Source organism: Amphiprion ocellaris, chromosome 7 (assembly GCF_022539595.1).
Source record: "Amphiprion ocellaris isolate individual 3 ecotype Okinawa chromosome 7, ASM2253959v1, whole genome shotgun sequence".
NCBI classification, from domain to species: domain Eukaryota; kingdom Metazoa; phylum Chordata; class Actinopteri; family Pomacentridae; genus Amphiprion; species Amphiprion ocellaris.
This window is the reverse complement of record NC_072772.1, coordinates 30,774,528-30,792,150: the sequence shown is the minus strand read 5'-3', so window position 1 is coordinate 30,792,150 and position 17,623 is coordinate 30,774,528. Positions and strand designations below refer to the sequence as shown.

The 17,623-nt window shown below is 43.7% G+C and overlaps 1 protein-coding gene across 10 annotated transcripts in view; it reads right to left on the bottom strand.

The window, feature by feature from the left end:
- nectin1b (nectin cell adhesion molecule 1b) overlaps window positions 1-17,623 on the bottom strand; it is a 156,236-nt gene that overhangs the window by 95,870 nt on the left and 42,743 nt on the right. For all 10 annotated transcript variants that reach the window (XM_055012429.1, XM_055012430.1, XM_035952909.2 and 7 more), the window contains exons 2-5: window positions 9,599-9,970; window positions 6,615-6,914; window positions 5,771-5,888; window positions 1,370-1,521 (exon numbers count right to left, since the gene is read on the bottom strand). In XM_055012429.1, coding sequence (XP_054868404.1) covers window positions 1,370-1,521; window positions 5,771-5,888; window positions 6,615-6,914; window positions 9,599-9,970 — 942 coding nt within the window. The remainder of the gene's footprint in view (window positions 1-1,369; window positions 1,522-5,770; window positions 5,889-6,614; window positions 6,915-9,598; window positions 9,971-17,623) is intronic.

The following is a 17,623-nucleotide window of genomic DNA, read 5'->3' as shown; positions in this document are numbered from 1 at the left end:
CATCGCATCACCTCGCTCAGTCAATAAAATTATACAAACAAATGATGAGAATAAACAGAAAGACCACTGGGACGACAGCAACGTGGTTTGTTAATTTAAGCAATCAATGAAAAAGCAGAAATAGAAAATTACTTTGGTGCCTTTGTTTTTTGCCTTTCCAAAAAGGGAACAGCGCTATATGCCAACACAGTTACTCTACACGAGCTGGTTCACAGTGGTTTACTGACAGCTGCTTACTTCTTCACATTCCTGTTTGATACATAAGGCCTGTTCATGCTCCTTTGGGATTTCTATTATCACCTCCCGCCTTGATGGGAAACTTCTCACAATGCAGGTAATTATCACATCCTACAAAGCTGCTTTTTGTCCTAGCCTTACCCTCACCAGGAGAGAATAATGCACTGAAAGAGAGGAAACAGAAAGGAGAGGTATGCAATGACACTGTAAGGCACAGCTGTTCACGTCACACCAAGCACGACGTTTTCCAGAGACATGACATGAGTCAACATGCAAAGCAGTGCAAGTTAGAACACCACAGCTTCCCAGAAACCAAGCAAGAGAGCAAAGAGGGGTGGGGAGTCTTTCCAGTCCGACCAGAGCAAAACTGTGAGAGTCTCCCCGATACCACACGCACAGCTGGTACCAATAGAGGACGATCCCTACATTTGTAGCATGTATAGGGAAGTCAGGTCTGGTATATATTGTAGCTTAGGGAGCTTTGAGTGCAAAAATATTGTCTCCTATGGATAAGAACCCAGAGGAACCACAGTGCGTGTGTGCCAACAATTATGTGGAAGGCAGGGGAAACTGAATCAGTTTTGTTCAGCATTTTGTTTTCCCCCCAGACGACAGAAGAGGAGACAAAAGAACGAGTTCAACTGCGAAAGAGGCTGTTTGGAGAAATGTGAGTGTGATGAGAACAAACTATGATCAATACAGTACCCTCACCTCAAACCCCCCCTCTCCCCCAGTTTCATTGATGTTATTTTAGGCGCTGATAATAGACCTGCTTTATATTTGCTCCCACACATGCGCTTGGATGTGTAACAGGGCAGGGTGGGAGGAGGCGGTTGTTCTCACAGGAGCTCTGATACACAAACGCAGAGGCTTTACGTTTTTTTTTCTAATCTAACCTGCCACAGTGTGCAGCAGGGTGCCACAGAGGCCAGGCAAGTGAAAAACACGCAGGAGATCTGCTACAATCACCTAGTCTGTGCATGTGCACCGATATTGGCGTTTATTTGGGCAGAAGGGGGGCTGAAGGCTTGCTGATCGGTGTTTCTTGAGGGCTACTGTATTGACGGAGCCATGCCGGAGTTACTGAAAGAGAGAGGAAGAGAGCGCAGAAATGGCTTTTTAATCAACCTACCCGTGATGTTGACGTCCACGATGCCGGTGCGGGTCCCGATGCCATTGGTGGCGTCACAGACGTACGTTCCCGCCAGGTCGTAGGTCACCGGGCCCTTGAAGAACAGGGTGTTGTTTCTGATCTCCACATTGCTGGGCAGGGAGCCATTCAAGCTGTAGAGAGGGGAGAGAAGAGGAAGAAGCAATAATGCAGAGACCATAAAAAAAGAGGCAGAATTACTCCAGACCACCAAAAGAAAGAAAGAAAAAAATCCTCACAGATGCTGCAAAGCAATTCAAAGCACATGAAAAATACAGTCTCCAGTGCCAAACAAACCTGGATGTATGAGTGGGGGTGAGATAAATACCAGGAATATTTGACAGCGCTATATTTCAGCCATCATCCATCAAATCCAAACAAAATTATGAGGACAGGGAATCCCCGCAGGTCCAAACAGGTAAGATATAGCTGATGCTTGAGGACTGTTTTGGCATGCGGAATACAAAACAGAGGCAGGGGGAGGGGATGTAGTGTCGGTGGAGGGCTCACCCTTCCTCAACTCACATGGCTGAACTCTAAAACTCAGGGGAGCTGTCAAGAGAGGCAGCTGATCAAGCAATAAATGCAGAATCTACCAAACGCCGGCCTGTCATTGAGAAGTGCAGCCCCGTCTCTCTCCTGCCCGAGGTGTTTGTCGTTATGGTTCGTTATCTCCACAGAGCTCAGACTCGCTCACGTCCTTTGATCGGGTCAGCAGACTTTGAGGTCACGGATCGTGAACACAAACCGGCTCTCCGTTCTATTGTCCGCACTCCTTTATATGGAGCCCGGAGGCTGTAAAAGGTATCAACTTTCATGACAATTAGCCGCTTCCTGCTGCCTTCCCCTCGATCAGCTTCATCAGCGGCTCTGAATGGACTCTGTTTAAGTAGCTACAAAACACAGCAATAATATTGAATCGCCCTTCAGTCGGACTCCAGTTGGTGGTGGATTTTTTTAAACAATAAGGATGCTATAGATGTCCGTCCATCACCTGCGGGTCACTTTTTGAAGGGCTGTTGTGTGAGAACATTAAAAAACCATGTAGCGCTTCATCAATTACACTGAGAGGGAAATAAAATGACAGTGCAGAGAGGCAACAAAATTAGGCGTCATGCTAACAGTGGTCACACATCAAGCACTTGAGGTTCACTAAATACACTTTCAACAAGGCTCCTCGGTGACAAGCTATTTAATCAGATCCTCTTAAAACCTCTACTACAAACAGCTCATCCATATGTGGTTCATAGAGCAAAATTTCACAGCAAGTCGCTATGAAAAGTATTTTTTTTCCCTTAGCAACAAAGGGTTCACAGTTCAGACCAAAAGTAATGGAGAGAGCCACGGTTGAGTTGTTTTTCATCGGCCACCTTAGCGGAGCAATCGCAGTGGAGCCACAAACAACCCCCAATACAGTATGTCACGATTCAATAATCAGTTACCTTCTGAGCCTCTATCAAACGCTGAGTTCTGCAAAGCCCAATTGATTTGCTGCAGAAATGAAAGGCTGGCACATGGCGATTCACCGCAGATTCTGTCACGACCAGAGATGTCTGCATTTGTGCGAGACATCTGAATGTATGTGTGTGTGTGCAGCAGAATGAAAGACAGCTTGGGAGTGATGCAGCTTTCTTTGATGACTGACTGGGCTGCTCATGTGCATGCATGTATGCGATGCGTGTGAACTGATGTGGGCGTGTGTGGACTCACAATCAAGCAAATTTCACTGTGAACTGCAAGATCATGTGGAGCTGAAGGCAAAAAAAGAAGCATACTATTCACAATTACAAAGCATGAATCTTTAAAAAAACATGAGTTTCACCTGCATAACAAATTCGACAATTCAGGTTGGCGAGTGAATGGAGTTTATTCTAAGATTCATTAAGAACAGAAACTCAGCCTGCTGTCTGGACTTCAAACTAACAATTAGGTGGCATTAAAGGACGATGTCTTTAATCAAACATCCATCTGTTTTGTTTGTCTGAAAGCTTTCTACCATTCAACCTTAATGAGGAATTCTGTTGCTCAGACAACATTAGCAATATTTAGCAACTGCTTATGTTAAGTAAGTAATCCGCCTCCATGATGGCGGGACTGTCTGCACTGTATCCTGCGGTTGAGATGCTTTAACAATCAACATAAATGTCATTTAAAGGGCCATTAAGTAATCTGGGAGTTTCATCCGCAGCTCTTAGTGACTGGAGAAATTAACCAACAGTTGACCTACTGTGGCCTTTATTCGAAAGAACTAACAGAATCACAATGGAGATAAGTAAGTGAGCTAATTAGGGCAGAGTTTGAAGTAATCACACTGTGAAATGCAATATTATTGTTAATATTATTTATAGAATTACCCTTATCTTTGAACAAAAAATGAAAATGCATTGTGAAAGGAGAAGACGCGTCCCGGAAAAGTGCTTCACTGTGGAAAAGAAAAAAGGAAATATTGCCTCTGAAATCTTATCTCACTTGTAATTGAGCTGTATGTGATGATAAACAACTCTTCGACTTTCCATTACTACTCCTGTGTCCACTAAAAAGTACAGCACGTGCTCAAATTTTTTAAAAAAAGACTCAAAAATAATCAATGAAGTTAAAATAGCCGAGTCTCTTTTTCAGTCGAGTCTTTTGTTTTTTTTTTTTGCTATTTCAGTGAAGCTCCCAATTAGCCCATTTGGAGAAATAGCTCTGGCATTGTGCTCTAAGCAAAGAAAAAAACAAAAAAACAAATCAAAGCTGCTTTCCTCAGGGACTGCATACATGTCAAGGCAGAGAGAAAACTACAAATGATTGGTTAAAAAATAAAGAGTTTTTTCCAAAATTATAGCCACCACAGTAAGAAAGTAGTGCATAGTGCCCGCTAATATGAACCCTGTAATCTACAGAGAATAACATAAACAGTATCCACAGCTGACTGTCTAATAACGTGGATCTGTTTGGATTCGGCTACACCTCCCCGTGCATGTGTTTGCAGTGTGACGCAATCCTGCCAGCCTGTTCTGGATCGTTCCGTCACAGCCTTGTGCTGACCTCCACAGTGGAGCCCAGGGGAACCTTCACAACAGATTTGGCATCTCATTTTCAGTGCAGCAATGGCCGTCCTCTCCTATCTGTCAGCAGAGTGCCCTCGTCTTTCTAGATCACATCTCTTCACCCTCCTCCTCCTCTCCTCTTCCTATCTTGTCCTATCTCCCTAAATCTCCCCTTGCTTCTGATAATAATAATAATAATAATAATAATAAAAAAAAGGAAAACACTCAAACAGGCCAAATCTTCTCAGTCTTGTCTCCGTGTTTCTGTCCTGAAAGGAGGCTGGAAAAAAAAACTCCCCTCGCCTCATTAAAATCCAACAGAGGTCTGTAGAGTAGATACAATGAGGGCACAATGGTCTATTAATCCACATCCACTCAAGTCCAGCGACATATTTCTCAACCTTGCCTTTGCTAAGCAATTAAAGGACAATTTGCTACATTTATCTCTCAATTTGACTACATAATACTTGAATTAGTAATATATTTGCTTAATAATCGCAAAGCTGCACCGACTTTGTTTGATCTGTGCAAATTACGGCAAACAATTCTGCATTCTATTCCTTCCACACATCGCATTTCCGCATAACCAACCGTCGCGTCACTCCTCAGAGCGCGTCAAACCCTGGGGGTTATTTCGCGAATTCCATCCCTCCGAGGCCTAGAAAACATGCTTGGATCTCGTCTTGCTTTGCAGGGTTGGTCTCGGAGGCCAAAAAACACCCTGATGTCAGCCCCGCGGTATGTTGGCTTAATCCACGGCTCCCACTCCAAGCTCTAGCCCCTCTCCTCTGAGTGTCAGGGACAAAGCGCTGCCCTCCACAGAACAACATTACTAACAACGCTTTCATACCCCCTCTACCTGCATGCTGGTCCTCTGACTTCAAAGCTAAACCCCCAAAAAGCAAAGCAAAGCGTGTTGTGTTTGCATTTATCTGGCTGTATCTGTGACTATCTGGCAGATAGGGGTGTGTGTTGCTGCTGTAATAGTCCCATTGTGCTCAGCCTCGGGTCCAAGTCTTATCTTCATTACACGTTTTAAAAACAAACAAATAAACAGAGACACATTTCTGGGAAGGATGAAGGAAGTTGGTGTGTTTTTTTTATCTTTGAACATTACTTTCCTGTATATATATATATATGTACGCCTTGAAACAAATGTTGGGGGGAAACTGCAGACTCCATTCAACGAGGCCGTTATGTGAAATTGCCTTCCTGTGCTTTAGCGAGCCCTCCACAGAAAAACACAGCTTTTTTTTTTACCCCTAAAATATAATGTGGGAGAAAAGCACGTAGGCATGCTGTCTTGTCTTCTGAGCCTTAAGGGGTTTTGTTACGGTTTAGTCAGACTCACAGTTTCCACTGGTAGATCGTGACAGGGGGGTTAGCATCAGCCCTGCAGGTCAGCTGAACATTCTGACGGTTCAGGTACCAATTTCCATCAAACCCCTCGATCTTCACCTCGGGTTCATCTGCAAGGAAGGAAGTCACGCCAGAGTCAGTTCATCCCAGAAAAGTCCTGCAGCACACTGAGAGTTTAGCAATAAAATGGATTAAAAAAATCACTAATTCATCTATTTCTTTTCTTGGGTGGAAATAAAGAGTTAGCATTAGCTATTTGTATGTAGCTTCAGTCAAGACTATGTCACTACTTTACACTAAAACTGTTCTTACAGTACAGGGTAATTCTATGTGATAATGTAAGACAGCTGTGCAAAAAAATGAAATCCACCAACAAAGTCTGCACTTAGCACCACAAAAAACGACAGTATTGTGTTGATTTCACTCTAAATAAATCTAAATGTAGTCACACTTGTCTGAAATCACTGACAGAAATACATTAAATACTTTATATAATACTCATATTATATTTTACACTTTATTGTGCATATTGTAGTTCACTATACAGTTCACAACAGATGTTCTCCTTGGGGATCAATAAAGTATCTCTATTCTATAAAAAAAAAATCCACTTAGAGCCTGGTGTATGTGCAACCCAGCAGCTCATTTGCATTTTGTTTTTGTATTTGACCTTGTTTACTTTCTAAACTATACTGACTGGTGTCATGTTGTTACCAAGAACACAACCTTCAGGTGCACAACAGTATAAAAGCTGGAATAAAAACATTTTTTGTGGTCCAAATTCACACAAAAGTACAAAAATAAAAGTGACAGCATCATGAAACTGCATTTCTTACATTGTACATTGAGCACCACGCTGTCCGCGATCTTCTCGTTGCGGTACGTCACGATGCACGTGAGCTTCTGTTTGTGGGTCTCGCGGCTCGGCGCCACCAGGTAGTTGCTCCGTACCGTCACCGTCCCGTTTTGGTTGCGGGTCTCCTGGAAAGTGGCTTCGCCTTTCAACCTGGTGTCCCATTTGATCACGCTCGGTGGCTTCCCATTGGCCGATATGCAAGTGGCAACGGTCATCTTGCGCTTCTGGGCCCTGGCAACGATCGTCGGAGTCGTCAAGGTCATACGTGTCATGGGCCGAGCTGTGGAGCGGAGAGGATCAATCACTTAACGGAAAAAGGAAAAACCTCACAGAAGAAAGGGCTTGTGTTTTGTGTTCCGGTTGCTGTCTCATTTCAGTGTCTTGTGTTGTCAACTTCACCTACAATCAACAATCTGAGCTAAATCAAACTAAGGGGGGCTGAGATGAAAACAGGGTTACTCCAATCAGGTGAAGTTTTGCCTCTTTCCCTCCTCAAAGCTGAAGCAGTTGTCAGGGCTCTCAGATGTAGAACCCACTTGCCTACCCAAATGCACAGTCATCCAATTTGAATCCTTTGTGAGTTGCCAATTAGCAATCTACTCTTAGTACATCAAAAGGCAGGCTCGAGCTTGAGCAAATGCACAACTGAACGAGATAGGCCATGAAGAGGCCTCTTTGAACGCCGCTGGTCGGTTATCTGCATACAGGTTCCTCATGTTCACCGAGCTGCCGGAGCCCAAAAAGTCCTGCGAGGCTCTGTGACACAAAACGGGGACTCGAAGGCGACTAAGAAGCTCTGGCAACGAGCACTACTTTAGCAAAGTGCTTTTCTTTTACTGGGACTTAATAGAAAACACACCATCACTTAATTTCTAATTAGTTCTCTAATCAGAGTCAGTGCACAACCTTTTCAAAGCTGCCTCTTTCCAAGATAAACTACATCTCAAGCACCCCTTTTCTTTCCACAAGAGGAGACTATTCAAGCCAAATTACACTCTCTGAAGCTGCCTTATTGATTTCTGCCTCACCTGCCATTTTTATTGACTGCGTTCTGTGGCAGCTTCCTGTTTTATCAGAGACATTCTGACCAATCGAGTGTCAGCCAATGTGTCAATCGTCGCATCAAGAATTTGTAAGTTCATTTTCACCGTCACGATGCCGTTCGCCGTCCACAGGAGTTTTTAGCTGTAAATAACAGTTGCACCGAGAGCTTCGACAAACAGCATCTGGTTCGAGGCGTTCTAAAGGAATTCAGGCCACTTCACAACAAAGCCTGTGGCTATGTAGAATAGAGGAGTAGAGCTGTGAAAGTGTTTTCATTTAGCCTTTCACTTAACGGGAAGATGTCGGCTTGACCTTGTGTTATCTGATTCCGAAAAATTTGCTGCTTCTGCCTCAAGTCAAAGAGAAACTGAATTTAGCCGACAGGTTTTTACATCCGTCTGATTACTCTTCCGACCGGCACAAACACACTCGGAGAGATGGCTCCTTAACTGATGTCATGATGTGGATCTTCAGTTTTTTTTTCTGTGTTCTTGATTCAAAATGAAATTAAACATCTTTGAGTCTCTGCAGCAGTTACACAATCTGTTCTGTTGAATCCATACACGAACATTGTAAGTAGTCAGCTTATGGCATTGAATGGAGAAGCATTTTCTAGTTTCACACAGCAGTCCTATTTCTTTCCATAATAGTCCACAAAAATAACTGCATCTGCAAATGTTTCATTCAAGCTGAAGGATATCAGACCATAGTTAGTACAAGAAAAAGTCTTTCTTAATAATGTTTTTATCGAATTAAAACACATTTTGAGAATACTCATGGCATCAATGGAAGCTCTGGAAAGACTGGAACAGTTTGAAAAGGGTCAAGATTTAGATAAGAAATCACGTCTGAGCCCAAACATTCATCCAGAACCTGTATGGAATGCTTCCACTGAGATTAATCTGAGATAAATCCTAGACTAGGCTGCAAGAACGGAAATAACAAAACAGAAACAAAAAAACTGTGACTAGACCATGATGACTTCTCTCCAGGGAAGCGTTCCACATAGGTTCTGAACGCATTTTAGGTTAAAACACGTATTTCTGCCATGTTACATCTAAATTGTGACCCTTTTGAAACTGTACTAGTGTTTCCAGAGCTTTTATTAAAGCCAGTAATATTCCCAAAATGCTTACTCTATGAACCTATGTGGAATGCTTCCGTTGAGGTAAATCTGGGATAAATCCGAAGCTAGGCTGAAAGAACAAAACAAACAAAAAACAAACAGCACAGCCATTAGATCACGATCATTTATCTCTCTGGAAGCATTCCACATAGGTTCTGAATGTATTTTGGGCCGAAACATATAATCCTGCCTTGTTAAATAAAAATATTGACCCTTTAATGACTATTAATGTTTCCAGGACTTTGACTGATGCCGTTAATATTCGCAAAATGTAGCCTCCTTTTTAAAAAGCCAGTATCTGCACAGTATTGCCTTGAAGGAACCTTTGTGGAATGCTTCCATGGAGATAAATCTGTGATAAATCCTACACTAAGCTTAAAGAACAAAACAAATAAACAAACAGCAAAACCATTAGATCATGATCCTTTATCTCCAAGGAAGCATCCCACATAGGTTCTGTATGTATTTCAGGCTTAAACTTGAATTTCTGCCATGCTAAAGATAGAGTAAGACCCTTTAAAATGTAGTTTCCTTTTAAAAAGCATTCCAAAATATCGCCTTTAAGAACCTATGTGGAATACTTCCACTGAGATAAATCTGGGATAAATCCTAGACTAAGCTGAAGGAACAAAAACAAAAAGCAAACAAACAGCACAGTGATTAGATTACTAAGATTCAGATTCAGCTGCTTTCTTTTTGCGAAAATATAAGACTTTGCCAGCTTCGGCATTCAAATTACACACCAAAAGTGAATAAAACTTGTAGGAAATACGTTTTTTCTGCAGCGTTCTTACCAAACACGGTGAGGTTGACCATGTTCTCCCGGTTGCCTGCGGGAAACGTGGTGTACTCGCAGATGTAGGCGGCCTCGTCGGACAGCTGCAGGTTGGAGAACACGATGGTGGTGTCCTCCAGCGATGGCGTGCGATGACGAACCGCCGCCTGCTTGAAGCTCACCCGCTCCTTGAAGGGCGGCAGGACGGACACGCCCAGCGCCGGGTTGGCGATGGCCACGTTCTGCTTGGTGCCGTTGAGCAGCTTCTGCCAGGTGACTTGAGAGATCTTCACCGGCGGGTTGCTGTTGATGAAAATGCAGCGCAGCTCCACTTGTGTACCCACGAAGCCGGACTTACTGGAGTCCATCTGTACACTCTGTCCATTGCCAGCTATACATAAAGAGACACACAAGAGGAAAGAAAGAAAAAGCAAACACTTAATTACGATTAACAAGTGTCCGAGGCCAAGCAAAGCACTCCAGTCAATAGAAAGGACATGCACTGAAAGTTAAAGAGTCAATTCAGCCTCCTAGGTAGAACATGCACGCACAACGCTCGCAGTCACACACACTCCTATGCTACAACTCCTTGCTCCCTATACATCGATGTAAAGGTGCTACATGTGGTTGGTTGTGTGCAAAAGCTGGGGGAGTTGTTATTAACATAATGGGCACATCCACACAGGCCTGTCTTTGTGCGTGAAGGTAGTGTTTCTGATGAGATGGGAGGACCGAGCAGGAACCAATGCATCACTAATGAATAAGTACGAGGCTAGTAAGGGCAGTGAGCTGGAGCCAAGTGATCGTATGCTTTGCTCTCCCCCCACTGCATCACACCGGGTAGCCCATTGTAATTTTAATTACTTTTTTACTCGCAAATACTTCAATGACTAGCCTGGAGCTCCTATTAAAAGAAACAATGTGGAGTCCACTCAAAACAACGAGGGACACACACATTAGCTCTATTAAAAAGACGGCAATTATGCACCTCTCTCTTACTATCTGAGCCTGCGAGGAACTTGGTAGCAAAGAAAAAAAAAGGTCAATTAGCCAGGATGGACGTTTAAATTCGCTTGTGGTTTAATCTTTCATGCATATATTGACCTCATGCTAAAATGAAGTGTCAAATCCCCTTCCCATTGCACATTTGCTTTCTGCTTAACATTAGCAGTTAACATCTTTGAATTTAATTTTCCTTACAGTTCCCTTCTTTTATCTTGAATTTGAATAGATAGCCAGTTAACTGGTAAATATGGCAAAAGTTAACTAGTTCCACCTCATAATTCATCGGTGTAAATTGATTTTTTTGGGTTTTGGTGAATTGATCAGACAAAACTGACTCCATCTTCATGGTTTTAAAGACTTAATTGATTAGTGGAACAAAAATCGATAAATCAGTGCTGAAAACAACTGCTGCAGCTGTCTGCTCATGTCCTCTATTGTTCCTTCAAGTTGAGTCTCGAGTGCAGGAAAACAACTTTCATTTCCACCTGGTCTGCGGTGACTGTATTGTGAACAGATGTGCTATTGCAGGGCTTCTACATAATGTTGTCCTCAACGCGTCTTTGTTATCTCAGCCTCTAATTTATGTTCCTTCACCAGGTGAAGGCTGATGATGTCCCATTTCCTGATCTGCCAACCCCTGGCTGAGCTTGTATTTACAGCCAGCCGCAGCCATAATTATCTCCCATGGATAGACAAGGACCCACAGGAAGAAAGACTGAAATTCCTCCGTTAATCACACCGACCTCATAAAGCCACCAGTGAATCCAGTCATAAACTGAGAGAAAATACGTTGTGGCCTCAAGTGGAGAGCTGGGGGCCTCAACACATGTACACCACAAACAGAGCGGCTCTTTAACACGGGGTAAGTGCTTCACAATGATGTCTTCAGAAATAAAGTTTCCAAAAGGGGGCTTTAAAAGGAATACATGTGAGAGATCCGTTTCTGTTCACACCCACTGAATACAACATCTGACGCAGTCCATCTTGAACTATAGGAGAATTGAGAAGCGGAGGGGAGTTTGTATGCATGCCGCCCATCAAACTGTCTACGCTAAGATTCTTCTTGTAAAAACTGTAGGTATTCAGCCAAAGGACATCATGCCACAATGCATGCATGAAGAGCGGAAATGGAGCAGACTCTGGCTAGAAGACCATTAAGATTAACAATGTATTTCCCCCCCCCCCGAGTTTTTTGCAGCGGGCGCACAACTCTCAGGTTGAATGGCTAAAGCTAGGAAGCAGTACATTATGAGAGAAAGGCAATTTCAATCTATTGTTATATGCTTTCGCTCAAATACTGCCTGTGCTGCCTACATCAAATCATACAAAAAAAACAAAGTGACAACCTTTTGAAGATACTGAGTGCACATCATCTTTCATTTCCTTCTGACCACATCAGCAAGGCTCCCTCTACAGAGATTTCGACTTGGGGGATTTGAAGATGACAGATTGATTTACTAATACAGTTTGACAGAGAGGACTGGCAACCTTGTCATCTGTACCTTCAGAACCACCTGTGTCCTCGAGCACCCCTGGGCAATGCTTTACTCCATTTTATCGCAGCTTAGATTACCAGTTGTGGCAGCTATAGTATGATATTTTTTCGAAATAGCAAACACAATTTACTGTGTGACAACACTAGTTAAAGTTTAATCTTAAGTTGGGGGAGCTAGCGGGCGCAAGGGGGCAAGGGGTACATAAATATGTACCTGGCCAGTCCTCACCCACTTCAACGGTAAAACAATACTGGCAGGGGCCGGCTGTGTGAGAGGCGTACAGCTCCTCCCTCCCCTCGCTGTGCCCTTCTTTGAGGCTGATGTTCCTGACTCAGATTGAACCACATAAACAGCAGCTCACGCAAATGGAAACCAGAGGAACAGTCATAATTACACAGAGCCCATATCCCCTCTGTGAAGGACCGGCGGCGCCCACCGAGGCCCCCGTCCTCCTCAAGGACTGAGCTCACGGTGCAGCTGACACAGAAGACCGTACATGCAAGAGGCATTAAGACGGTAGATTTTAGCGGGGCTGTGGGAGCCGGTGATGCAGAAACAGAGGAAAACAGAGAAAGAAATAGGCAAAGTAGTGGAGGTGCAGAGAAGGGGCAGACAAAGAGGAAGGCGGGGCTTTAGGGAGATTTGTAAGTGTGCTGCAGGTTTGAGGCTGACCGGCATTATCGCTTGTGCTGCTGCTGCTGCTGCTGCTTTGTTCTCACACTGACAAGAGGGTGACAGGGGGACAGTCCTGCTCTAATACACCTGAGGCTAGACACTGCCTTAAGAGTTGCCAGTGGAGAGCAGAGACCTATTTTTGGAAGGTAAAGCAATAGGACAAACAAACAAAGCAGAAAGTCTGTCCAGGCTGGCAGGATATATAAAAAAAAAAGAGTGGCTTGATTCACACCAGGTGAGCTGACTTGGATCAAGGGGGACATAAGGGGCACCATTAAAACAGCTGCTGTACCGTCTGGCCCTGCGCTGATAGCACGAGTCTCCCAAGGCCTCGACGCAGGGCTGTGAACACAACATTCAACCGTAATAAGATCTGGCCTGTCAGGCAGCAAGAAAAAGCATGTGCTTTGTGTTGTTTGCATATGGCAGATTGGACCTTGTGCAGAAGACGCTGCAACGAATAGCAGCCTTCAGTCTAATGGCCGTCCCACGTCCAGGAAAATACAGAGCTGCAAGCCAATCTGCACCGAAAAGAGTTCTGATCACAAGAGCCTGAAGGGTATTTAAATGAGTTACATTTAGACGTTTTATTACCCAGCTGGGAAAGCAAAGATTAAAAACAACACACCATTGATTTCTTTCTGTAATAAATCAAAACGAAGGACATTAATATTAAATAGTTGCCTTTTGTCTGTGCTGCAGTGGGAAAGAAAATAACTTTTCTGAACCAAATATGCTACATTGATCCATCCCAGATATTCTTCTGTAGCCCACAATGTTAAACCAGACCTTGCTCTAGATATGAAACAATAACAGCACAACATAAAACTCAACCAGAGCACTTTCTGCTAAAGCCTAAGCAGATTCTTTTCCCTAAAACAACTGCTATTTGGCAACTCATCTCGCAACTGATATGTAACTCTATTGTCTCTTTATTTTCCCCGAGCTGATCTTGCCAACAACCAACAATATTTCAAAAGACCATTATTGGCTCTTACAGTGTTACTGGGGTGATGCTCATCCAAAGAAACCCATTTGTGCCTGAGTCAAATAAAGTTCAGAATGATTCACCTCAAGCTGCTGCAATGTGAGGCAGATTAAACTGAACTGAGTGTGTACTTTAGAAGAAGCACTCTGTAGTGTCTTCTATTTAAAGCTGCACCGAGGGAACTTGGCACACCGTCGCTCCCAAATGGCAGCGAGACGTCGCTGTTTGAAGTTTGAAGACCTCAAAACGCAAAAAAAAAAAAAAAAAAAAAAAAAAAAAAAAAAGAGTACAATGTGATGCCATTAAACTGTGCTCTAAAACGTCGTTGGGTTTAAATTTTCACTGGACGGACTAATTACTCACCACTTCCTGAAAACAGATACGATTTTCTGCTTCTGTCCCGACGCCCACACAATAATTCATCCCCGCAAATGAGTCAAATCTAAGTATGTAGAGACACAACATCTACAGTGTTTTGGTGTCAACTTCTCGCCAAGTGCAGCTTTAAAGCTTATCACACGAAGACATATCATCTCCTCATGCTCGATACGCTTTGGTTACCCCTCTGTTACTTAAGTGGGATGCTGATAGATAAACCACGGCTTGAGCCACTTGGGATAATGACTGTTTAATGTAGTCCCAGTTCCCACGGCTATGGCACAGGTCCCTCTGCTCCCCTATTCATGACCACACATGGGGTGTTTCAGGGGGAGTCCAAATCTACTATCACACACACACACACACACACACACACACACACACACACACAAGTAACTCCCATTTATTCATTTATTCCCCTGGTAGAAGATTTTTTTTTTTTTTTTTTTTTGCTTTCAGTGACTAATTTAGAGCTCATCCATTGGCATTTTGCATATGTTATACAACAAATAGAAGTGATTTCTAAAAAAAAAATAAAAAATTACTCTTAGGGATAACTGGCAGCTATCTCATTGTGCTCGAGGCTTTAGTGCACCCAGATAGAGCCCTTCATTAAGCAGGAGCAGTCATATGCTATGGTTCATGTTGTCTTTTTGTGGACTGTGGCCATTTGGCGTTTTTTAGACGGAGCAGTATGTGTCAGAGAATTTGTTTTCATCTACACTCAGACACTATTTGATGGTGCTTCAGCCAGGTCTCTTGGGTAAACAATGCTGTACCTGCCAAAGCAGCTCTCTTTACCCTCTGTCTCCCCAAGCAAACATTCAACTGCAGAGGCGAGCGAAACCTCACTGGAACAGATGGTTAGTAGACCTGTTCCTAATTTTCCACTATCTGGTTCAAATTTGAAAATGCTTTTTTGTACAACACAGCCGCTCATTGAAGACAATGTAACATCTGCTGCGCTGTAAATGTTAATGATTATCGGGAATATTTATTATGTTAGGCAACTTCCCAATCTGGGATGGCTCCATGAAAGGGCGGATTTCATTTTTTAACTCTCCGCGATGGCTGTTTGCTTGAGCGAGAGGCAGCAAAGTAATGACTAAGCGTCGTATAGCAGAGCAGTCATGTGTTCTCCATCGGGGCTATAAAATTACAACTTTAGGGTTGGCGGCGCGTAGCATCGGCTACTCAGTTATGCGCACCGATTCTCACCTAATGCAGCTGCATCCATCGTTTCTGCGGCAACGCGGGATTCAGAGCAGAAGCCCCCCCCCCAACACACACACACACACACACACACACACACACACACACACACACACACACACACACACACACACACACACACACACACACACGCACACACACACACACACACACACACACACACACACGCCCCTCGAGCAGCTTTAAGGCGCTTCAAATGTCAAGGGGATGCATCAGTTCGCCTGCAACAGAGCTTCTTATCTTAGTTCAGCGGGATAATGATTCATCCTTGAATGAAACACTGGAAAACACCACTACTGAGTTTTGTTATCAGACTGTTTCAAAGAACCAAATTGAGATGACATAGTGGCGTACGCTATGCCCTTCTTTTCTGGAAACCTTTCACTATCCTCTTTGAATTTAACACATGCAGTGAGTAGCGGTGCCTATGGATTGCCTGTAATTAACGCTGCTTTTTATTCCAGTCTAGTAGGAAATAGGCTAGAAGCAATCTGGGGGTTTTAGCTGCCTTTGACCGTGGCAATGACAAATAAAGCTGGGCCAAAAATAAGGCTTTTGCCCTACAGAGGGAGAGGGAGAGGGAGGGAGGGAGAGTAATGCACGTTTCAGAGTAAACACAGTATCAGAGAGCTGTGACCCTTCTCCCTCACCCTGCAGCTTAACCAAACATGGCCACCATGGTTTCGGTTCTACGACACAAAATAAACAACTCTGACGTTACCTGACCAAATGGCGGGATGACATCACCCACTGATACCAGCCGGCAAGCAACTGTCAGCAAACAAAGGGAACTACTAACCCCCCTCATCCTCCTGGTAAATGAATGACTGTAACCGTCTGTGTGTGTTTTGTTGAAACTCAGAGAAAAAAGCTGGGAACACATCCAGGTGTTGTCTAAAAGTGCAGTATCAGAAACCAAATTTTGGGGGGGGGGGGGGGGGGGGGGGTGAGAGGAATAACAGCCATGTTGATGATAACATGCTTTATCAGACGCATCTGAAGCCAACACGCTGGGGAGCACTTACAGGGAGCAGACAATTAGTCAACAAAGGATTTCATCCACATTATGGCTTCAGAGCAGACGATGATGCGCCCTGGTTGTTTTTTTAATAATGCAAAAGTTTCCCTGGGCTTTCAAACAAGGCCAGCTGTTGGATGTCTTAATAGGAACGAGCTGATCAATAAATAAAAAGGGGGCCACGGCAAAGTGATGCATTATGGTCTCAGACAGGCTGAGCCCCGGCAGGTATAGGGAGCTGAAGGAGTTAAGGGGTGGGGTTACATAAATGTGATGAAGAGGATTTTGGGGGAGTTAAGGAGGCGAGTAAGCAGCGAGGGTGACACACAGCGGGTCAGACGTGGTGAGCAGATTACAGCACTCAGGATATTAAAGCGGAGGAGAGACACCGCTGCAGGCAACACACCTCCCGTGGAAATTTCAGCATTAGCGCAGGGTGACAAAGAGGCTATGTCCACATATACTTTTGACACAGTCGACATGACAAGCACAACAACACAAAACTGCTGCAGGAGTACGCTTCTCCTCGTGCCTTCAGGTTAGCATGCAGTCCTAGTGTGAAACGTAATGGGAAAACACAGAGTAAATTAATTCAGATCTACAGGAATTCGGGAGGTTAACATGGCCGTAAGCTCACCTCTCGTGTCACTGAAGAGTAAAAAAACTCTTTTATAATAAGTGTAGATATACAGATGGGCCCTCAGTGCTATTAGTGGATGCTCATTTGCATCAATCTTGGGCTTAGATAGTAAAAATTTACTATTTTGGTTCCTGATTAATCATGAAGTCGGTATGAAAACACGTCCACCCACCACCTGTTAGAATTTAATGCTTTTTCATTACATCTCCTAGTTGGATAACCTTGAAACCTGTGACATTATTTAGATTCATCTCCAAATATTTGACAGAATGCTTCATGATAACGGTAATTTAACATACTTATCACTGCCTTAATCACCAATGGTTGTGACAGCAGCTCATTTTGCCTGCTTGAGTCAGTATTAATGCCGGTTTTCAAAGTATGAACCACTAAACATCTTCATCAAATATACATTGGACAATGAATCACACAGGATTATCTATAAGAATGGCTCTGGAGTGGGGTGTATAGGACAAGGAGGGCTCTGTCTGAGCCAGCGCCACAGCAGCACCCTATACGTCTGCAAAGCACTCGGCAAATACAGCATGAAATGCATATAAAGTCCTGCCAAAAAGTGCTGAGAAAGAGTCTGGCCCTGGACAACCATGCAT